The 24,285-nt window shown below is 43.4% G+C and overlaps 1 protein-coding gene across 1 annotated transcript in view; it reads right to left on the bottom strand.

Moving 5' to 3' along the window:
- Positions 1–1,088, bottom strand: part of APBB1IP (amyloid beta precursor protein binding family B member 1 interacting protein) — a gene marked incomplete at both ends in the record, with an annotated part of 46,977 nt that extends 45,889 nt beyond the window's left edge. Inside the window, one exon of the mRNA XM_080717188.1 lies at positions 1,020–1,088. Coding sequence (XP_080573314.1) covers positions 1,020–1,088 — 69 coding nt within the window. The remainder of the gene's footprint in view (positions 1–1,019) is intronic.
- Between the last annotated feature and the right edge of the window lie 23,197 nt (positions 1,089–24,285).

Here is a 24,285-nt window from a genome sequence, read left to right as displayed (position 1 = left end):
AAGCCAGCCACGCGCGCTGGCTTAGGAGACCCTGTTTCCAAATAAAAATGTAAAAATAGGTCTGGGAGTGTAGCCCGGAGGTAGAAGGGCTTCCAGGAACCCCAGTACCACAAAATAAATAAATAAATAAATAAATAGGTCTGGGAGTGTAGCTTGGGGGTAGAAAGCCCCTGGGTTCCACCCCTAGTACCACATACAGACACACAAAGAAAAGAAATAGGGTCTTGCTCAGTTTATTTTCCCTAAAATAGTCTTTGAAAACATGGACTGTTTATTTTGTAGGAAACTGGAGATGCCTATCTTATTTAGGTTATTCTTATTTTGATAAGCTGAGGACCCTCAGAATCAAGGGAGCTTTTGTGAGACTATTACAAGATACACTAAAGCTAACCAGACTTTGCAAGCTGGGCCTTTGGTCTATGGCTCTGGGCTCCAGGTGCCCTGACAGTAGGGTGGCCTCTATATCCATCTGTCTTGATAACACTGCTGTTCTCAGGCCCGGGGCCCAGGGGCCACGAGCTTCGGGCTCCTTAGAAGGGACCAAATTCTTACAGTTTTCTCAGTGGGGCACAGGAGCTCCTGCTTACTCCTTTAAAATGGAGCATTTCCTCAACTGCTGGTAAAACATCTTGACTAAAGACGATGCCATGGTCTCAGCTAGTCTTTAGAAAGGGAACCACGGGGGAAATCTCACTTGGTGGTGGTTAAAAGGGGCATACCTGGGGAGAATTCCTGCACTGGAGACCCGAGGCAAGAGCTGTGTTGTAAGAGAAGGTGTGTGTGTGTGTGTGTGTGTGTGTGTGTGTGTGTGTATCCAGAGCATTGAATAACTGACCTCAGGAGGAGAGATCATTTTCTGCCCTCTCCAACACCTTCAACAGTTACATAGGGAATGTACAATATCAAATATCATCAATCTCCAGCAGGTGCTTTTTAAAAGACAACACCCTTATCATATCAAAACCAAATTCTATAATTCCCCTCCCTCTTAATTTGCATATTAAGAAAAAGGAGTTTACCTGGGTCAGAAGATCCATCTCTCCCAGCAAAGTGCTGAACATTTGGTCTATGTCATCTGGGTCATCCATCTGAAAGAAGACACCCTAATATTAACAGACTGCTGGAAGCCAACCCCGGGACAGTCGGCAAGTCACTTTTCCCCAGGAGCTGCCCCTGGCCCCCATGAGCAGGAAATAAGGGAAGAGAACTCTGGAGAGTGAGGTCACGTGACCCAGGCATTCCAGGTCTGGCTTCCCTCCGATCCACGCGGTCCAGCGCTGAGCCAGACCTGAGGAACCGCTACAGAGAGAAGCTGAGGGTGGTCGTTGCAGTCTAAACTTGTCTCCTTGGAATCAAGCGGGCAAGGTGGACATGGTCCTGGAATTCACATCACCCTAGGACACATCGTTAGAAAAGGAGAAAGCCTCAGACCACGGGAGACTGCATCAGAGAAATTTAGAGAGCCACCTCTATTCACAACTTTATGCAAACAATATGTTAGACGTGACCAGACATATTTATCAAATGCCTCCTTCCTTGCAGTTATTTTTTTTTTTACATTTATTTGGAAGTACTGGATCATTTTTAGAACTATTCCACAGAGTTACGTAGAAAGAGATGGAGGAGCCGGGCGTGGTGGTGCACGCTTGTAATCCCAGGACTTTGGAAGCTGAGACAGGAGGATCGCAGGTTTGCAGCCAACCTCAAGCTACTCAGTTAGGCTCTCTGCAATTTACTGAGACCCTGTTTCAAACTAAAGAATAAAAACTAAGGCTGGGGGGTGTAGCTTAGAGGTAAAATGGCCCTGGGTTCAATCCCCAGTACCTCAAAAAAAAAAAAAAAAAGATGGAAATAGACCATTTTCCCATATTTTAACCACTGTTTGCCTCAACCAAATGAAATATTGTCCAGGAAGGACAGTGTTGTGATGATCTGGGGCAGGCGTCTTGGGAGGTGTACGTAGCCATACTTTTAGAAATGTTAGACTGGGAAATCAGGAGTTAGAACTAGATCTCCTGTTTCTAATTAGCAGCACGAGGCTTGGTGAAGGAAATCAACCGCTCCGTCTATAAGATGAGAAATTTGTCAAAGATCATTTCTCAGAATCCCAAATGCTCTAAAAAAGTATAATATTAATGCCAATCATCTCAAACTAAGGGGGCTGGTGAGGATCAGTATAGATGTACGGCCCTCCATATACATCGATTCAACCAACCACAGATTGAAGATACTAAGGCAGCCGAAGTACTTGAAAGGCTGAGACAGGAGGATCGTGGTTCGCGGACAGCCTCAGATACTTAGTGAGGCCCTCTGCAACTCAGTGAGACCCTGTTTCAAAATAAAGAATAAAAAATAGGGCTGGAGGTGTAGCTCAGAGGTACAATGCTCCTGGGTTCCATCCCCAGTAACACACACACACACACACACACACACACACACACACACACACTATATATATATATATATATATATATATATATATATACACACACACATACATACATACATTATATATAATATATCTATATATTATATATACACACACATATATATAATATACATACATACATATATAGATAGATATAGCATATATGTGCATTATACACAGAAACACCCAGTGTGAGCAGATAGCGCTGTGCCTAGAGTATGTGTGGTATTTTTAAAGGTCAAGAGGGAGCGAGCACCACCCTATCAGTGGGAGCCTTGATTTCTTCTGGTCAGCACTCTGAGCTGGCGGGGATTCCGAGGGAAGCAACACATTGCAAAACCCTCCATGAGCACAACATGACTGGGTGGAGTTCCAATCTTTTCTGGGGCACGTCCTTTCTGAGTCCCTTCTGTTGCTGAGTAACGGCACCGTGATTATCAGATAGATGTTGTTATCTTTTTTGGGGGAAGGTGAGGGCAGGATAGAGAAGCTGCGAATCCCACGTCAACTAGCACTCCTGATGCTCAACATTCCCCAAAGCCGACCGTGTTTAGAAACCTCAACTGGTTTCTCAATTCCACACACATTTCAAGAAATACACATTAAAAAATCTAGGGACTGGGTGTGGTGGTATATGCCTGGAATTCCAGCACTTGGAAGGTGGAGACAGGAGGAGCGCAGGTTCAAGGCCAGACTCATCAACTAGTGAGGTCCTTTGCAACTCAGTGAGTCCCTGTTTCAAAATAAAGAATAAAAAATGGGCTGGGGTGTCACTTGCGCCCCTAGGTTCCATCTCCAGTACCACAAAAATTTATACACACACACACACACACACACGCACACACACACACACTAGATATTTTTAGGCTGGGTGTGGTGGCGCACACTTGTAATTCCAGTACTTGTTTCAAAACATAAAGGGCTGGGGGTGTAGGTTAGAGGTATAATGCTGCCCCCAAACCAGGGGCTGGGAAAGTCGCGCAGTGGTGAAGCACCTGGCGTGCCTGGGGCCCTGGGCTTGACTCCCAGCCCCCCCCCCCCACGGAAACCTAAGTACTTTGCTATATATATTTAACAGGACATCGTATTTATGCCAATCTCACATATTTAATTAGGTTTGAATGCAGGTTTTACTGGTGTGTGTGTGTGTGTGTGTGTGTGTGTGTGTGTGTGTGTTACTGGGGATTGAACCCAGGCTGCTCTATCTCTGAGCTACACCCCAGCCATATTTTAACATATTTTGTTTTGGGATGAAGGTTTTATTGTCTTCTCTCTCTTTCTCGGGATTGAACCCAGGATATTCTACACACCCCCGGCCCTATTTTATTTTTGAAACAGGATCTCACTAAGTTGCTGAGACTTCTCTAAGTGGCCGACGCTGGTCTCCAACTTCCTCCTGTCTCAGCTCCCAGGTACCGGGCTCAGGCGCATGCGCTATCGCACTCCGCCTCAGTGACTTCTGGGTTGGTAATTGTAGTCATGATTTTGGACCAAGGTTAGAGCGGCCCTTGTCCTGTCTGCAGACCAGCGGCCTGAAAGCAGCCAGCCCAGCTCCCCAGGCCTTTCCATCCAAGCAGGTCCACTTTGTAATAAATAATCACACTGCACCAATAAAAGTATAAAAAAGAAAAACATTCACTAAATATTAACTGAGAGAAAGAAGCCTCTCCTAGAAGACTAGGAACTGCACCGAGTTAGCGCTGGATCTTGCCGATCTTTGTGTCCAAAAACGCTTTGTCAAAAGCCCAGAGAGATCCAGTAGCTTCCCAAGACGCATGGGAGAACGGTCCAGAGCCGAGGCCGCACCCTGCATGGCCAGCCCTCGCCTCTTTCCATTCGCTTCCTTCATTCTGCAGAGACGCGACACCCAGGGCTGGCAGTCCTCTGTGGCCACCAAAGTCCATGTTTCCTATAACTACCAGGGCAATTAAAGTCTTTTTTTTTTTTTTTTTTTGGTGGTGGTGATATTGAACCCAGGGGCACTCTACCACCAAGCTAAATTCCCAACCGTTTTTATTTTGAGGCAGGGTCTCAGTAAGTCGCCAGGCTGGCCTTGATCTTGTGATCCTCCTGCCTCCCGAGTCACCGGGACCACAGGCAGGCGCCACCACATGCAGCTTCGGAATGGCGGCTTCACTTTGGAGGCTGCGGGGGCACCTACAGGCTTGTGCAACCCCACTCCCTGTCCCAAGATAATTTATTTTTTCTACTTGATACTTTCCAAATTAGCAAATATTGACATCATACAGATACATTTTGTTGAGAAACACAGAGGCCTTAGTGGGCTTTATATCTACTTAGACCTGAATCAACTTTCAAGCCCCATTTTTTTGGGGGGAGGGTAGTGGGGATTGAACTCGGGGCATTCTACCTCTGAGCTACACTCCCAGCCCTATTTTATTTTTTTTTGTTTTGAAACAGGGTCTCACTGAGTTGCAGAGGGCCTCACTGAGTAGCTTAGGCTGGCCGCGAACCTGTGATTCTCCTGTCTCAGCCTCCCAAGTCCAGGGATTACAAGTGTGCGCCACCACGGCCAGCGTGTGGAATTTTTAAACTCTGAAAATGACGGTGATCACGAATCACACCCAAACTCAGACAGGTGAGCTGGTCCCCACTTGACACGAGAGCAGTCGCTACCTGTCTACTGAGGACAACCCCCCTGAGCTTGACCAAGTTTACACAGTTCAAATCAGTCAACGCAAATTTATTTACGTGGCATAGACACACTCTGAGACACTTCCTGGGTGGGTTCCAGAACTGTTTCTTCTCTCAATAGGCCAAGGAGTAAGTACCTAGTATGTATTTACACACTGTCTTCCATTTTGAAAATGGCTCAAGCAAACGGATTGCATCCTTACGCTGAGATTACTCTTTTATTTATTTTATCTTTTTTGTGGTACTGATGATTGAACCCAGGGAATTTCTACCTCTGATATACACCCCTAGAATTCCCCCCTTTTTTAAAGTTTTGTTTTGTTTTGAAAGAGAGCCTGCAGAGTCTTACTATGTTGCTGAGGCTGTCCTCAAACCTGCAATTCTCCTGTCTCAGCCTCCCAAGTACTGCGATTACAGGTGTGTGCCACTATACCCAGATTATATTATTTTATTTTATTACCTTACGGGTGATCAGTGTTTTGAGGCTGTAATTAGCTTACCAGAGCCAAAACATATATAGAATTAATAATAAATAAAGTTAAAAAATCTGAGATTCTCTCAGTATCAGTTTTTAAATTCTTGATAAAATTTAAAAGCTAGTTGGTAATAGTTATCTTTTCAAAGAAAAAATGCCAGCCAACACATTACAACTGCATATTACGGAGAGGAGAAACATTTAAAGACATATGTTCACGAGAGGTTTCCCATTTGGTATAGAATATGTGCTTTAGAATTCAGACAATCATAGAGGCTGGCGGGAGCTAAGAAGTCGCTAGTGTACAATGTGATTGGAAAATACTTTGCAACGTTGAATTTCACCTGGTCTCTTCAGTGTAGTATTTTTTGAAATGTAATAAAAGCACTTTATCGAGAGGAAGTGGTTCACGGAATAGCATAGCACGTGGTTAGGGTTGTCACACTGTTTGGGGGCGGAGGGAGGGGAAGCTGAGGGCTCTGTGTAGCTTGAAACAGGAAGAAGAAACATCTCTAAAGTTGTACATGATATCAAATTAATTCACTGACAAAGAACTAGGATGAAGGAGCCATTTGCGCCGACTAGCCAGCTTTTCACAGTGTGTCTGAGATCACTGAAAAAATTGTTTTTTGGTAGTGCTCTGTATGATATCCAGGGGCATTCTACCTCTGAGCTATACTCTTAGTCCTGCTTTGTTTTTCATTTGGAAACAAGGTCTCTCTAAGTTGCTGAGAGCCTAAGTAGCTGAGGCTGGCTTTTTTTTTTTTTTTTTTTTTGTGGTACTGGGATGGAACCCAGGGCCATTCTACCTCTGAGCCACACCCCCAGCCTTATTTTTTATTCTTTATTTTGAAACATGTTCTCACTGAGTTGCAAAGGGCCTCACTAAGTAGCTGAGGCTGGCCGTGAATCCAGATCCTCCTGTCTCAGCCTCCCAAGTACTGGGATTACAAGCGTGCGCCACAAAACCCGGCTCTGGGGTTGGCTTTGAACCTGTCTGTAATCCTTCTGTCTCAGTCTCTCTAGTTCTGGGATGAGAGGTGTGTGCCACCATGCCCAGCTGATCAGTGAAAATCTTAAGAAATAGGCTGGAAAGTAGCTATTGAGTTAGCAGGGCAATCGTTGTGGCAAAGTGGGGCGCTCTGCTATGTCTAACTTGGGGCAGGTAAAAAGTAAGATGATTCAGGGCACTCAGAAATAGCCACACGTGGTGGTGCAGGCCTGAGAGCTCAGCTACTGTGGAGGCTGAGGCAGGAGGATCACTTCTAGGCAAGCCTACACAACTTAGCAGGATCCTGTCTCAGAAAATAAAAAAGGTTAGCTGGGCATGGTGGCGCACACTTGTAATCCCAGCACTTGGGAGGCTGAGACAGGAGGATCGCACAGGTTTGAAGCCAGCCTCAGCTACTGAGTGAGGCTCTCAGCAACTTAGTGAGACCCTGTTTCCAAATAAAGTATAAAATAGGTCTGAGAGTATAGCCCGGAGGTAGAAAAGCCCCTGGGTTCTACCTCCAGTACCACCAAATAAATAAATAAAATAAAATAAATAAAAAAGGGTATAGCTCAGTGGTAAAGCACTTGCTTAGCATGCATGAGACCCTGGGTTCAGTCTCCAGGTACTAGAGGGGAAAAGAGACCTGATAATATTTCAATACAACTCTAAAGTAAAACAGAATGTGTTACAAGAAAACCAAGGCCAGGTCATAGGAACACAGCAGTCCCATGTCTACCTGGTGACGTCTGTATCTTGGACAGAAATGGCAGACCAGTGTCACCTGAATATACAGGGGCTACATCTTGACCTTTCCCTTAGGTTCCCTTTCTATTCTACTTTGAGTGTTCATATAAGGCATGAGGAACTCTTAATGAATTTAGGATCTACTGTGAGATAAAACCAAAGTGGTAACATAATTTAGGGTGTCTTGAAGAAACAAAAATAGAAAACACTCTATCCACTTACTCTGCAAATGAACTCTTTGAACGTGAATTTTCATAAACAAAGCTCGTGCGTAGCTGTGTATGGTCACTGTCTCTTCCTTGTCTCTGTTTTCTTCTGAATCCACTTTAGTTGAATTTTCATTCCTATCATGTTACTGAGCTGTGTCAAGCCTACCAATGATTTGCACGTTGCTAAGCCCAGTGGTTAAATCCCCGTCAGCAGCTTACATGGTATTTAACTTCCTTATCTGGGGGAAGGGGACTCAGATCTGCGGATATAACCAACTGTGGGTAAAAAATACTTGAGAAAAAAATTGCACCTCTACAGGCCATTGTTTCTTATCATTCTTCCCAAAATAATACAGTATAATAACTATTGACATGACATTTGCATTCTCTTAGGTATTATAAGTAATCTAGAGCCAAGCACTTGGAAAGCTGAGACAGGACGATCGCAGGTTCGCAGCCAGCCTCAGCAACTTAGTGAGGCCCTCTGCAACTTAGTGAGGGGGATCCTGTTTCAAAATAAACAATGAAATAGGCCTAGGGATGTAGCTCAGAGGTAGAATACCTCTGGGTTCAATCTCTAGCACCAAAAAAAAAAAAAAAAAATATCTAGAGACGGATGCGTATAGGTTACATGTGATCATGGTGCCATTTTATAGGAGATCTCTGAGCATCTTTAGATGTTGCTGCCCACAGGGGTCCTGGACCCCACATCTATTTACTTGGCTCTCCTGATGGTCTTCTTTGCTGCCAATCCCCCCTATCAGAGGCCAATTTTTCCTAAAGGTAAAAGCTTAAGCTTAGGAGTTCCTCGTGTGCAGCCCCTTTGGAGACTGAGTTTCCCCTAAAGCATCCAGCAGCAGCTGGGATTCTGTTTTCGTGCTGGGAGATCAGCCTGATGTTGGTTCTAGGGCTTGGAGTGGGGCTGGAGGGCTACCAGGACGGCCTCCACATTCCCTGGACTCCAGGAAGAGCCTCCCTATGGGGACTCTCCTGGACACGGGTCCCTTCAAGGACATCTGAAGGTGATGCTCCGGAGGCCACCTTGATCCAGGCTTCATGAGGCTCAGGCTCCCAGGACCAGCCTAGCCTAGGGGGGGGGGGTGAGAACTGATGGCCGTGTATCCTGGCTAAGCAGGCCAGCTGCTGCCCAGGCCACTGGGAGCCACGGGCACCGCGCTGTGTCCACTGAGAGCAAAGGGTGGGTGTGCTTCTCCGAGGTCTTGCTCCCCAGAGAGAAGTGCTGCCAGGGCAGAAACCACAGAGGAAGTCACAGATGGGGCCTCACCGTGCAGCACCGGCGAGCTAACGAAAACTTTCTAAACTATAAATCCTAAAAACGAATTTTGGGCAGCCGTGCTGGAAGAATGGCTAAATCATCTCTTACTGCTACAGAAAACCGTATTTCAAATTCATTCGCATAGGAGGAGGTGATTAAAGAACATACAGCTAAGAAGATAGAAAAACTATCAAAGAGCTCATTAGTAGTTACAAAATTCAGAATGTTGCTTTATAAAGCCGAGCATGGTGGTCTACCTCTGTAATCCCAGTATTTGGGGGGCAAAGACAGGAGGCTCACAGGCTCACAGCCAGCCTCAGAAACTTAGTGAGCCCTGTTTCAAGATAAAAATAGAAATAGGGCTGGTGGTGTACCTGAGAGGTAGAATGCCCCCAGATTCAATCCCCAATAAAAAAAGAAAAGAAAAATGCTGCTTTATAGGTATTTATGATATTTTTCAGGGTATTTTCTCCTCCCCCTCCTCCTCCTCCTCCTCCTCCTCCTCCTCCTCCTCCTCCTCCTCCTCCTCCTCCTCCTCCTTCTTCTTCTTCTTCTTCTTCTTCTTCTTCTTCTTCTTCTTCTTCTTCTTCTTTTTTAGTATTGGGGATTGAGCCCAGAGATATTCAACCTCCAAGATACACCCCCAGCACTTTTAACTTTTTTTTTTTTTTTTTTTTGCTGAGTTGCTGAGGCTGGTCTTGAACCTGTGATCCTCCTATCTCAGCTTCCCAAGTACTGGTACTATAGGCGTGTACCACTGAACCTGGCTGGTTTGTCCATTTTTGAAAATTCTCAATGTATTGTGATTTCCTTTCTTGCCCTGAAAAATTGGTAATATGTTGTCATTTCCTTTCTTGCTCTAAATATTTACTTAAAAATGTGTTGGGCTGGGCGTAGTGGTGTATTCTTGTAATCCCAGTACTTGGGAGGCTGAGACAGGAAGGGTTGCGGGTTCATGGCCAGCCTCAGCTACTTAGTGAGGCCCTCTGAAACTGAGAATCTGTTTCAAAATAAAAAATAAAAATAAGGCTGGAGGTGTTGCTTGGAGTGAAATGCCCCTGGGTTCCATCCTCAGTATCGTAAAAAACAAAAAAACAAAAAACCAATTATTTGGTACTGGGATGGAACCCGGGTCCTTTAACAAACTAAGCACATGCTGTACCACTGAATTATAACCCAGTTCCCTAAATATTTAACCTTGTTCCTAATTTTTCATTCATAATTTTGTATTCCTCTTTTCAAAAGAAAGCCTGCTCAGATTGTATTGGATTCAGGCTCTAGGAATCCCGGCCTCATTTCTACCCACCTGGCCAGCCTCCCCTTTCAGCCTCCCCTGCAAGTGGGCCACCACACCCTCCCTCAACTGGATTCTCTTCTAGCCTGTGTATACTCGTGTCCTACGTGGGTTCACGCTATATCACGGATTAAAGTACTATATACTCGCGGCCAACTCCCAGGGTGTATCTGTAGCCCAACTGCCTCTCTGTCTCAGGAACTCAACTATCTGCTCAACACCACGCCGGCTCCCGCCCCGCCCCGTGGCCTCATGGATTTTATCTGTAGGACCGCTCTGCCCGCTGGCCTCCCAGCTGCTCCCAGGACGTGGCAAATGTGCGTCGTGCACGTGCTTGGATCTCTGCCTAGAACGCTGCTTCCTCCTCACCTAGGTGGAGATTTTCACAGCCTTCCGGTCTGTGCTTAAACGGCCCTTCGTTACTGAGAACTTCTCTGACCTGGTTCAAAACGAACTCCTTCCCATCACCCTTCTGTTTCCTATTTATATTCTCTCATCGACTGCAATAAAAGCCTCAGGAGGGCAGGGATTTGACTGTTTTTGTTTATGGTTCTATTCCCAGTAAATAGGCAATGTAGATCTATGGCAGATGCTGAATGAACATTTGTTAAATGAATGGATAAAAAAAATACTAACTTGGCATGGTGGCACACGCTGGTAATCCCAGCACTTGAGCGGCCGAGACTGGCGATTGCTGGTTCAAGACTAGACTTAGTAATTTAGTGAGACTCAGCAACTTAGTGAAATTCAAAACAAAAAAATAAGCCGGGCCTGATGGCACACGCTTGTAATCCCAGCATTGGGGAGGCTGAGACAAGAGGATCGCAGTTTGCGGACAGCCTCAGCTGCTTAGTGAGGCCCTCTGCAACTCAATGAATCAGTGACCGCAGTGTGCAGGACCCAGTGCAGATATTTTTTTCTTTTACATCCTCTTTGCCTGTGTCTGCTGTTATTTCTGCTCCTCTTCTTTTTCCTCCTCCCTCTTTTTCTCCTTGTTTTGTTTAACTCAGGTCTATTCTCATTAGTTCTTTTCCGTCCAACTTTTTTTTTTTTTTTTTTTTTTTGTGGTATTGAGTAAGGAACCCAGAGGCCTTCTACCTCTGAGCTATACCTCTAGACCTATTTTTTGTTTTTGTTTTTTTTGGTGGTACTGGGGATGGAACACTTCTCCGGGCTACACTCTCAGACCTATTATATACATATATAATATATATTATATTATATATTATATATATTTTTTTATTTGGAAACAGGGTCTCTTAAGCCAGCGAGGCTGGTTTTGAACCCGCGCTATCCTCCTGTCTCCGCCTCCCAAGCGCAGGGATTATAAGTGTGCACTACCATGCCTGGCCCTCCAGACCTATTTTATATTTTATTTGGAAAGAGGTCTCACTAAGTTGCTGAGAGCCTCACTAAGCTGCTGAGGCTGGCTTTGAACCTGCGCCATCCTCCTGTCTCAGTCTCCCAAGCGCTGGGATTATAAGTGTGCACTACCATGCCTGGCTCCCTCCAACTTTTTATTTAGAAAAGATTCAAACCTTCAAAAAAAAAAAAAGTCAGTGAGAACAGCACCAGGGATGCCCGCATGCCTTCTACCCACATCCACTCACTGTTTACATTTTGCCTTGGTCGCTCTCTGCTTCATCCAGCCACCTACCTCTGAAGAACAAAGACGTTTGCTTATACAACATCATCAGCACACCACAATGAGCACAAGACAACGCCCACAGTGCAGTCCTCGGGAAATTTTAATGAATTCAAATCCTTTTTTCTGACATATAGACCCTGTTCTATTTTTTTTTTTTCAAATTATCCCATAACATTTTTTTTTCTTTTTCTTTTTTTCTTTTTCTTTTTCTTTTTCTGAAGTCCTGGCTAGCAGTATCTTGTGTGTGTGTGTGTGTGTGTGTGTGTGTGTGTGTGTGTGTGTGGTACTAGGGGTGGAAACCCAGAGGCTTTCTACCTCTGGGCTATACTCCAGCCCTGTTTTTTTTTTTATATTTTATTTGGAAACGGGGTCTCACTAAGTTGCTGAGAGCCTCACTAAGTAGGTGAGGCTGGCTTTGAACCTGTGCGATCCTCCTGTCTCCGCCTCCCAAGCGCGGGGATTACAAGTGTGTACCCCATGCCAGGCTGGCATCTTGGTTTTGAAGAACACCCCTCGGTTTGGATCGGTCTGCTGGATTCCTCTCCAATGGTCGGGTTAGCCATTTTGACAGCAGTTCTCAGAGGACGGGCTGCGGCCCCTGCGTCGGTGGTGTTGGGGGCACGCGACATCAGCTTGTCCCATCGCCAATGGTCCTGAGTTTGATCATTCAGTTCAAGTTGTGTCTACAGGATTTTATCACTTAGTGTTCCTTTGAGAAGTGCTAACAGTGGGGTTCATACACTTTTCAGTGAGGCATGGGGGTGTCATTCGGTCATCTCGCTTTTCACCCGTTTTGGAGCTGGACGTGGGGAATGAACAATTCTTTGAGTGAATCCCATGGTCTCCAACCATCTGGTGGCCATTGTCCGTTACTCTACCAACCATGGTGGCCGGAGAATCATTCTCTGTAAAAAAAGAAATATTGGTCCCCTTCTCCACGTCTTCTCTCTCATTCAGAATTCTTCCAAAGCTCCTCTCCTGGCTCCAAGCATCCTTCATGTGAATGCACTATGAACACTACACTGCAATCACTTCTCCACGGTGAGAAGTGTGTAGCTCACTCTTCTTTTCAAGATACTGTGATCTGAACCAGATGTTTTCATCTGCACAAAAATTATGTGCAGCTTGGCTTAAGGATAAGACTGAAAATGCTAACCACTTCTTGCCTTCCTGAGGGGAGAGGGATTTTCTGTGCTTTTGTCTCGGTTGCCATCCTGCACCTGGCACTGAAAAGCCCAAAGTATTGGGGCTGGAGGCAAAGATGACAGTCAAATGTGGGAAACTCAGCACTGATGAGCCAAGTCGCTTATTTTTCCATGTTTGAAAGTATCTGTGGCCGCTTCTGTGCACACTTGTTTGTCCCAAACACACTAGGGTCATACGTGCCATACAAACACAGATGGATATCCACGTGGTGTGTGCATGCATGCTGGGTCACTTTGAATCTCACCATGATGTATAACCACACTGCTCCAATAAAAACATATTAAAAATCAGAGGACCTGGGTGTGTGTGTGTGTGTGTGTGTGTGTGTGCTAGATGGAACCCAAGGCCTGCTGCATGCCAGGCAAGTGCTCTACCACTGAGCTATACCCCAAGGCCTCCAGTTTAACTTCTTTTTCTGAGTTTCGTAGTAAATATTCTCTCTGATTTCCCAAACATGATACAGACAATACCTTTTCTCTCATTTAGAAGCAAGAAAGAAATCGAGTCTTTACTGCCTCACAATCTAGGTGGTCATTCCTTAAAACAACCACAAAATAACATGCATTATTTTTCTTCAAAGTTACCTTCCATAAGCATGCCAAAGTCCACATTTTCCCTGTAACATATGGGCTCATCTCGGGGGCCACAACCTAGGGGACCACTGAATCTCAAAAGTAGTCCAGACCCTTTGGCCAGAAACGAGCACCGAGTTCAAACCCAGCGCCGCCCCTCATTGACTGTGTCACTCTGAGCAAGTTACTTAACCTCTTGGTATTTTAGTTTTCTCATCTTCCAAAAAGAGGTGTGACAAGAAATGACTTGCTGGGGCCAGAGTGAGAATTCTAAGCATTAACACATGGGAAGTGTTTAGAATAGGGCCTGGCTTAGAGCCTAGAGCTGGGGCAGTGTTGCTCTGAATGCTATCACACAACTGAAAGTACAGCTGTCCCTTGGCCTCCCTGCAGGCCTGGGAGCCTGCCCTGCAGAGACACGGGCTGAGGAGGGCGCTTGGATGGAGAGGGGGAAGACAACAGTGCTCAGTATATTCAATGTCCTGACTAAGTTTGCACTCGTGGGGGACAAGCCTCCTTTCTTCTCTACCAGGGAAAGCTCCTGGTCCCGTGGCTGTATCTGGTGGGGTAGGGAGGTCAGGACTTGAAAGCAAAGGGAAAGGGGGCGGGGAGGACTCTGTCTTTTTAAAAACCTTTTTATTGCTGGGCGTGGTGGCGCACGCTTGTAATCCCCGCACTTGGGAGGCAGAGACAGGAGGATCGCGTAGGTTCGAAGCCAGCCCCGCGGGCTGGTTTAGGAGACCCTGTTTCCAAATTTAAAAAAATGTAAAAATAGGTCTGGGAGTGTAGCCCGGAGGTAGAAGGGCTTCCAGGAACCCCAGTACCACCAAAAAAAAAAAATCCTTTTTATTGGTGCATTATAGTCATATATCTTAATGGGGTACAAGATGGTAGAGGCATTCATGCACACATCGCTCATTTAGCCCTTCCCCAGTTCCCACCCCACTCCTCTCCCCTCCCTCCTCCTCACGTTTGGCTTAGTGATTGACCTTGACATGTCCGTGAATGTGCATCATGGACATTAGGGAATTTCCCTCTTCCCCCTCGCATCCCCTCAGTTAGGTCGCCGTATTTGCTCATCTATGGTTTCTCCTTCATCGTCTAGAGCTCCTCCTATGACCCATTTTCTCCCTAGCTTCCGCATATTAAGGAAGGCATCTGATTTCTTATTTCTTGTGACTGACTAATCTCACTTAGCATAATGTTCTCCAGTTCCATCCATTTTCCTGTAAATGATGCAATTGTGTTCGTCTTTATGGCTGAGTAAAATTCCATTGTGTACGTATCCCATAGTTTTATAATCCATTCATCTGTTGATGGGCATCTTGGCGGGTTCCATAGTTTGGCAATGGTGAATATGGGGCTATGAACAGAGATACGCATGAGGACTCTATCTCTTGAGACCCTAAAGGAAACCGAGAGTAGAGAGCTCGGCCTTGTGGTCCAGATCCAGTGATCTGAACCACCCATATCAAGTGAGGCTTGGCCCCATGCACAGCAGTCAGAGGAGGAAGGCAGGGCTGCCAGGCGGGGAGGGCGAAAGCTAAACCCGGGAGCAAGTGCTGCGGCTGGAGCCACAGCAGGTGCGGAGGGAAGGGTTGCAGTGCTCTGGGCAGGGTGCTCTCCCCAAACCACTCAGGGCTCTGAGCACAGAAAGCCTCAGCTGGCTTTGTGGCGACTCAGACCAGGGTGGCCGGAACAGGGGCCATGATTTAGTGACTGCTATAATAACCATTATCTCAATGTTTCTTAAGGTTGGTGTGACCTAAAGAAATAAGGGGATACACAAACACACATACAGCTGTCACTTGATTATTTTTACATAAACTTGTTTATCTATGCACTGATTGGACTGGAGTTTTTTTGTTTTTGTTTTTGTTTTTTTGTAACTCAGGGGCTTTCTACCTCCGGGCTATACTCTCAGACCTATTTTTTATACTTTATTTGGAAACAGGGTCTCACTAAGTTGCTGAGAGCCTCATTAAGTAGCTGGGGCTGGCTTCGAACCTGTGCGATCCTCCTGTCTCAGCCTCCCAAGGGCTGAATTACAAGTGTGCGCCACCACGCCCGGCTAGGTCGGAGTTTTATACCATGATTTTTTGCTACTTCTGCTTCCTTTTCTTTTCTTTCCTCCCCCTCCCCCTTCCTCTACCACCTCCTCCAGTGGTCCTCCTGGTCTACCTCCTCCACCTCCTCCTCTTCCTCTTCCTCCTCCTCCTCCTCTTCCACCTCCTCCATCTTCTCCACCTTCTGCACTTTCTCTTTCTTCTCCTCTTGTTCCTCCTCCCCCTCTTCCTCCTCCTTTTTTTCTCTCCTCCTTCTTCTTTTTCTGGTACTGGGGATTGAACCCAGAAGCATTCTACCTCTGAAATATACCTCTCGGTTGGGCATTCTACCTCCGAGCTACACCCCCAGCCCTATTTTTATTCCTTATTTTGAAACAGGGCCTCACTAAGTTGCAGAGGGCCTCACTAAGTAGCTGAGGCTGGCTGCAAACCTGGGATACTTCTGTCTCAGCCTCCCAAGTTCTGGGATTACAAGCGTGCGCCACCATGCCCAGTTTCTAGGTCTTTTAAAAACTGTTTGATTTTGAAATAGGGTCTCACTAGGTTGCTGAAAATCTCGATAAGTTGCTGAGGCTGCTCTTAACCCTGCGATCTCCTGTCTCAGAATCCCAAATACTGAGATTACAGGTGTCTACCACCATGCCTGGCTGATTCTTCACTTCTGAAATAATTCATTCGTTAGCTTGAGAAGCACTTATAGGGTACACTCTGCCAGGCAATTGTTAGAATTCATAACTTGAGTATTTGTTAAGTCAGTGAATAAAAAATTCAAAAGTCTGGAGAGGATAAAAGCATAAAAATAACATCACCATATAACAATAATATAAAAGGAATAAATAAAAGTAATAAGGGACAGGAGAAGAGATAGCATCAGTTCTCTTGTGGTGGGGAGTTGTTCCCAAGACAGCCCGAGGGGATGGCTGTTAAGATCATATTCACAAACGCTGGATCCTGAAAGACTTGGGTTTAGTTCAGCACTGCTGTGTAAGGCTTGAGTTAGCCTTATGATAGCTTTTCTCCATCCCTTTCTCCTTCCTTCTTTTTTTCTCCCTTTCTTCGTTCGTTTGATACTGGGGGTTGGACCCAGGGGCATTCTACCTCTGAGCTACACCCCAGCTCTATTTTACTTTTTATTTTGAAACAGAATCTCACTAAATTGCTTAACATCTCTCTAAGTTGCTGAGTCTGGCCTCAAACCTGTGATCGTCCTGTCTCAGCCTCCCCAGGACTAGGATTACAGGCATGTGCCACCACGCCTGGCTTCAGTTTCTTCATCTATAAAACGAGAACTTTCACCATGTTTGGTAAGATTAAATAAGAGGATGGGTGCCAGCTGCCTATCAAATGCTCGGTCCAGGTTCAATGTGAAGAATTGGTTACAGTGGTTCCTATCATTGTTTTAGTTGTTGTTATTAGTACATGAATCTTATGAAGATGGCACCAAACTCTTGAAGGCACTGGCAGGTTCATATAATTAATTCATCTTGTGAGACAGAAACTAGTCTTTGGGTTGGGTCCAGCATTTTCTCTACAACAATAGTTCTCAAAATGCTGGCCTCTGGACCAGAAGCATCAGTATCACCGGACACTTAGTAGAAAGGCAATTTGCAGCCAGGTATGATGGCGCATGCCTATAATCCCAGTATTTGGGAGGCTGAGACAAGAGACTCACATGCAGGTTCAAGGCCAGTCTCAGCAACTTCAACAGACTCCATTTCAAAATAAAAAATAAAGTAGGTCTGGGGGTAGGTAGAATACACATGGATAGTGTCAGTAAAAATTTGCATGTATGTCTCTGCCATCTTGTACCCCATTAAAGATGTATGACCACAATGCACCAATTAAAAACAAACAAACCCCAAACCGGCCACAGTGGGTCTGGTCTACAGGCCCTAGGGAAAAGACAAAATCAACACAATTTGCACATAATATGGTTTAGGTAGGAAGTCCAAGAGAGCCAGGTGAAAAGTCGAATGGATAAGGTAGCCAATATGAGTTAAATACACACATAGTCCAATATATACGGCAATAAATATTAGAACATTACACAGCAAAAAGATCAACTTGCAATAGCAATAGAAGCTATGAAAAACAGAAATAAATAATAATCACATTTCCAGTTCTGCATAGGGAATATTATGCCGATACACAGCATAAAAGATGATTTGCAAAAGGCAGAAGGAGCTATCATGTTAAGGGAACAGTCAATAAAGTAAAAATGTCACATCTCCCTAAATGAATATAATATATTTTTACAATATAAATTGTTTTCAAATGACTTAAAAAGAAAATAAAATCACAAGTTAATTCCAAATATTATCTGAGAAAAAATATTATTCTTTTTTTGCCACACTGGTGATGAAACCCAGGGGCATTCCACCTCTGAGGTCCCCCCCAGGCCTATTTTTTATTTTTTATTTTGAAAAAAGGTTTCACTAAGTAGCTGAGGCTGACTGTGAACCTGTGACTATCCTGCCTCAGCCCCCCAAGACCTGGGATTACAAGCGTGAGCCACCATGCCTGACCGAAAAAAGATTATTCTTAAATAACAACAAAAACTGTATTTTAAAGAAACATAAATATTTTGGTGCATCAGAATTTACACAAATACAAGAGCGGAAAAGGACAGACATTACAGAATTCAAATTTAATGTAGAAAAAGTTGGCCATGGAAAAAAGAATAGATTACTTTTTAAATGGTATTGAGGCAATTGGCTAGACACTTGGAAAAAATAAAGCGATATCCCCGTTGCCATCCCCATACACAAAAGAAATTTAAGTTGGATTATAAATGTAAATGTAAAGGCAAAATTGCAAGGGTCACAGAAGACAAAGGCCCTCCTTGCCTCCCTCCCATCCTTCTTTTCATTTGTGGCAGATACGACTGACCGGCTCTCTGAACCTTCTCTCTAAGTGCCCTTTATGATGGGTTCCCACAATACTGAAGCTGAAAATCTAGAAATAAATCTAGATTTTTAGACTCCCTGGCAGTCAAATTTCTACCTGTGACTAGCCAAGCAGATACTGATGAGAGAGAGAGAGAGAGAGAGAGAGAGAGAGAGAGAGAGAGAGAGAGAGAGCTGAGGCAGAAACAAGAAGTAAAAGCGGTACCTAGGGAAAGCGCCCCTTCTCCGGCAGGTGTCCTGCCTGTCGCATCTTAGACTGAGGACTGGGTATCTGGGGCAGTGAGCTTTCAGCCAGACAGTCCCAAAGGTCCGGTGGGTATTTCTCTTGGTGATGTTATTCCTGACTCTTAACATCACACATGACGCCCTGACCCTCCCAATTATGAATGCAGCCATGCACTTTGGAATCAACCCCTTTCTGCTTGACCTAGAGTAGATTCTGTTTTCTGATCATTACAGGCAGTGAGGTGTTTTCCAAGCATGACATCAAATTCAGGAGCTTCAAAAGCTTTTTTTAAAGAACAAAATCATGTCATTTGTAGGAAAATGGCTGGACCTGGAGAATATTATGATATGTAAGGTTAGCCAATCACAGAAAGTGAGGGGCCATTGTTTTCTCTCATATGTGGGAGCTAGGGAGTAATGGGGATACAAAAGGGACTCCAGACAGTGGAGGAGAAAACCTCAGTGGAGCCAGGGGGCTGGGCTAGGGGAAGGGGAGGGGGAGGGTCAGTGAAGGAAAGTCTTCCACTGTGCACATATGTGGCAATGTCAATGCCAATCTCAACGTCCTGTGTGAGCGAGCGGGCAGAGACGAGGGAGCTGGAGACAGCCCACCAAGTGCTATGTGTCACGATCGCTCTAAACTCTGAGGCTATAACGAACCAATGCAAATAGAAACAAAAAGCTGCTCGATTTATTCCCTTTAGCAATTCATCGACAGATATTTATTAATATCTAAATACCACATAAATATTCATTTTCTTTGGCTCCCTGATCAGGAACCATTAGAAATTTAACTCAGATTTTACAAAATGTGAAAGAACTCTATACCCTGAAGATGGAAACTGTATTACTACTGGGAACTTAAAATAATGTAAGTATCCAACAAGTGTGTGAAGAGCTAATTAATGTTCCTAACAGGCAATTCACTCAGAGGTTTTGGGTTATCATTAAAAATTATAAATATGAAGACCATAAAATATGTTAAGTAAAATAAATAGGATACAACATTATCTATATTCTAATATTATAATAACATAAGAAAACCAGAGACATAGAAAAATACTATAATACATTGACATGTGAAATAATGTTTGGACTAGAGTGCTGTCCTCTATTCCTCTGCTTTAAAACTTTTCTATAATGCTATGTTAATTTTGTAATTTAAAAGAGTTAAAAGTCACAATCACCACCCAACACGTAATTGGTGTCAAGCCTGTAGAGGAAACCTAGTGTGGTTTGAAACTCATTTGTTCCCCAAACTCATGCAGGAATTTAAACTACGAAGTTATGAATTAGTGGGATCATGAAGGTGGAGACAATATAAGTATGGTGTTTGAAGGTAGGGTCCTTGGGAAGCGATTAGATTAGGTCATTGGGATAGAGCCCCCATGATTGAGTCCTGGTGGTTTGAGAAGGAGAGGGAGAGAGACCACACACCAGATGGAGAGACACAGGCAGACGCATACATCTTCTATTCTGACATGAGGCAGCCAAGGAAGGTCCTCACCAGAGTCTGCCCCAGGCTGTTTAGATTTGCACCTCCAGAAGTATGAGCCCAAAATAAATCTCTTTTCTTTATAAAGTAGCTTGCCTCTGGTATTTCATCACAGTCATAAAAAGCTGACCAATATATTAACTTAAAGGCTATATGAGCAAAACCATAAAATCTCCACTGAGAAGGATACTCACACAAAGGGGAAGACTCTTCTCACCCCAGCTCATGGTGGCTTTGCTTTCCTAAACATTGCTGAGTAATTCATTGTCAACATATTTTTACTGGTGCGTTGTCATTATACAATATAGTGAGGTTCAAAGTGATATAAACATACCTGCACACAACGCTTGGTGTGTTTTCTCTGGATCCCAACCCACTCCCCGACCCTCCTGTACTTGACATGACTTAATTTGCATTTCCTGGATGGTTAATGATGATGAACATTTTTTCATCTCTTTATTGGCCATTTATATTTCTATTGAGAGGTGTCTATTCAATTACCCATGAAAGCAGAAATCAACAACAGAAAGATCCAGAGGAATTACACACGTGGAGACTGAATGATTTACTTTTGGATGAGGTACTAATTTGAGCGGGACAATTTGAGGTAAACAGGTCCACTGCAACTGTTTCTTGTCTTTCTTAACTCTAAACATCCTTAGTGAAAAGAAAAGCAAACGAAAGTGCATTATTTGTGTGTTGTTTTATGGGCCAGTTCAATATGTTTGTTTTTACAAAGAGTGTTTTGTTTGTGTTTCGTTACTATGCTCAGCCACGTTTGAGTTTCTTCCTTGTCATGGGCTAATTACTTCATTTCTCTAGAGACAACAATTGAAATAGGAATTGAGCATTACTTGACTTGGTTTGGAAGGATTCACTGTTAACTTTTCAGCCAAAAAATAAAATATTTTTGTTTCTACAAATTACTTTGAGGACTAAATCAATGTTTTATAGAAATTGATACCAAGTAGTTGGCTTCCAAAAGTATAACCTTAGCAACAATAACACATTTTCTCTCTAAAACTAATTAATGAGCCAAAATAAAGATCTAATAGAGGATTTAGGCAAAAATAAAGTTTATCCTATAAGATACTTAGTTAAAAAAATTGTCATATACCAGAAAAACTTAATAAATTCTCTGGAAAAAGACTTCCGGGAAGATGGCAACCGAGAAAAGCGGGGCTTAAGAGCCCCGCTAACAACCAATCTCCATTACCACAAAATCAGCGCCTTTCATAGCCAGAAAACACCATCACCAGAGAAACAAAAAAATCACCAGGCTCCAGAGAGAAAGTGGACTGAGAACAGAGCTCAGAGCCACAGAGGAGGTACGCCGGCCTCATGCCCGAGGACGCGGCAGCAGCGCCATACTGCCGGTGGCAGCGGCAAATTCACCGGACGGCTACAGCAAGCCGAGGTGAGTCGCTGCGGAACAGCCAGGCGGGATCTTTCGGCGCAGGGAGCATCTAAAGCTCCCAGTGGCTGAGCTCAGCACACACTGCAGGGACTCAGAGAGGAATTCAAAACCAGAGAAGAAAAAATACGCCAGCCTCACGGCCGAGGGCATGGCAGCGGCGCCATATTGTCACCGGCGGCAGCAGCAGTGAATTCACCGAGTCCAGTACAGCTACATCTGCGTACTCAAGAACAGTGAGTCAAATTGCGGGCCACAGAGGAGAAATCCCAGTACTGTACTCCCTGGGACTTGACCCAGTGGGGGAGGGGCGGTGGCAGAGATATCACACCATAGGAGAACGTGCAACCTGGAATCCCCCACAGTCTAAAGCAGCCTCTATCGACTCTCTGGGTCTGAGACTCTGTGATACAACCCAGTAAAGGAGTAGTGGGGTCTGAGATACTACAGACTCGAGATCCAGAACACCTTAAGTGAAGTCATAGTGACCCAAGGGAAGAATGCAGAGAAGGCACAAATTTCCGAAATCATGGGAAAGAGGAATAACACTGGAGCAATTAATGCCCACAACTCCACAACATCAGAACCCGATAAAACAGAAAATCAGAGATTTCTAGAAGATCAAATCAGGAAAATAACTGTAGAAATAATAGAGGTGCTTAGAAAAGAATTCAGAGAGAGCCAAAAAGAGATAAAGGATGCAATTAATGAAGTAAAGTCCTCAATTCAAAGTACAAACAACCGATTAGAACACATGGAGAACAGAATCTCGCTCTTAGAAGATGAGCAATCCAAAAATGAACGCATAGTTTCTAATCTAGAAAAAAATATCCGACAGCAGGAATCTGACATTGAAGAAATATGGGCCCATTTTAAGAGAGCTAACCTAAGAATAATTGGAATAGAGGAGGGAAAAGAAAGTGAAACCAAAGGGATCAACAATCTCTTCAAGGAAGTAATAGCAAAAAATTTTCCAAACATAGAGCAAGAGGTTGATACAAAGGTCCAGGAAACTTATAGAACTCCCTTTAGACAGAATCGGAGAAGAGGATCCCCACGCCACATAATTGTCAAAATGACCAATGTGGAAGCCAAGCAGAGAATCTTAAAGGCAACAAAAACAAAGGGCCAAGTGACATTCAGAGGCAAACCAATTAGAATCACTCCAGACTTCCCAAACCAAGTCATGAGAGCCAGAAGGGCTTGGAGTAACATATTCCAAACTCTGAAAGAAAACAACTTCCAACTTCCAGCCAAAAATTTCCTACCCAGCAAAACTTTCTATCAAATTAGATGGAAAAATAAGAAGCTTCCATGACAAACAGAAACTGAAGGAATTTATGTCTTCAAAACCAGCGCTAGAGAAAATACTCAAAGAGATTAACTACAAAGAAGAAATAGGTAACACACACCAGAACCAGAGAAACAAGATTTTCCATCCAACAGACAACTAAGATTGGTTATCTGTGGAGATTCATTATTTATGTTAGTCTGTTACCTATCTCTAAATTGTATTGTTTGCCTTTATTGTTGTTAATTTTTAGGATTTCTAGTTGGAATATTAATATACCTTCAGATATAGCAATTGGAAATATTTTATCCCATTCTATTAGTAACTTTTAACTCTGTTTACATTGTCTTTGGATATACAATATTTTTTTATTTTTTAGGGAGTTTGTATACTCCTCTGTTGCCTGTGCCATTGAAATCATAACCAAGAAATCACTGCCAATTTCAATGTTGTGAGGTTTTATGACCCAGATTTTCTCCTAAAAGTTTATAGTCTTAAGATTTATATTTAGGTCTTTTATCTATTTTGAGTTAATACTTGTATATGGGATTAGGTAAGGGTCCAATTTTATTCTTTTCCATGTAAGTATTATTTTTCAACAATATTTAGTTAAAAGATTAGTATTTCCTCCACCAAATGTTCGTGGAAACCTTGTCAAAAATAACTTGATGATATAGGGAAGAATTTAGCTCTAGGCTTTTATTTAGCTCCAATAGTTTATATATCTGCCTTTAGAGCAGTACTACACTGTTTCAATTATTGTAGCTTTATATGGTTTGAAATCAGAAAATATATATCTTCTAGCTTTGTTCTTTTTCAAGATCATTTTGGGTATCTAGAGTCCATATTCCATATTACGATAGATTTTTTTTCTGAAAAATAAATATATAAATATATGATAGTTTCATCTAAAAAAATAGAAAAAAATATTCTCTGGTAAGAAAGAAAGCAAAAAGAAATATTGAAATGTTTTCATGTAATTTTAATTTTTCAACATTATTTAGTTAAAAGATTATTATTTCCTCCACCAAATGTTCGTGGAAACCTTGTCAAATATAACTTGACAATATATGGAAGAATTTAGCTCTAGGCTTTTATTTAGCTCCAATAGTTTATATATCTGCCTTTAGAACAGTACTACACTGTTTCAATTATTGTAGCTTTATATGGTTTGAAATCAGAAAATATACATCTCCTAACTTTGTTCTTTTTCGAGATCGTTTTGGGTATCTAGAATCCATATTCCATATTAGGATAGATTTTTTTTCTGAAAAATAAATATATAAATATATGATAGTTTCACCTAAAAAAAAAGAAAAAAATATTCTCTGGTAAGAATGAAAGCAAAAAGAAATATTGAAATGTTATCTTTATGTTATCAAAAGCT

Source organism: Muscardinus avellanarius, assembly GCF_963383645.1.
Source record: "Muscardinus avellanarius genome assembly, chromosome: 20".
Lineage (NCBI taxonomy): Eukaryota > Metazoa > Chordata > Mammalia > Rodentia > Gliridae > Muscardinus > Muscardinus avellanarius.
Note: the sequence above shows the minus strand (reverse complement) of the source record. Positions and strands in the feature narration are given on the sequence as shown.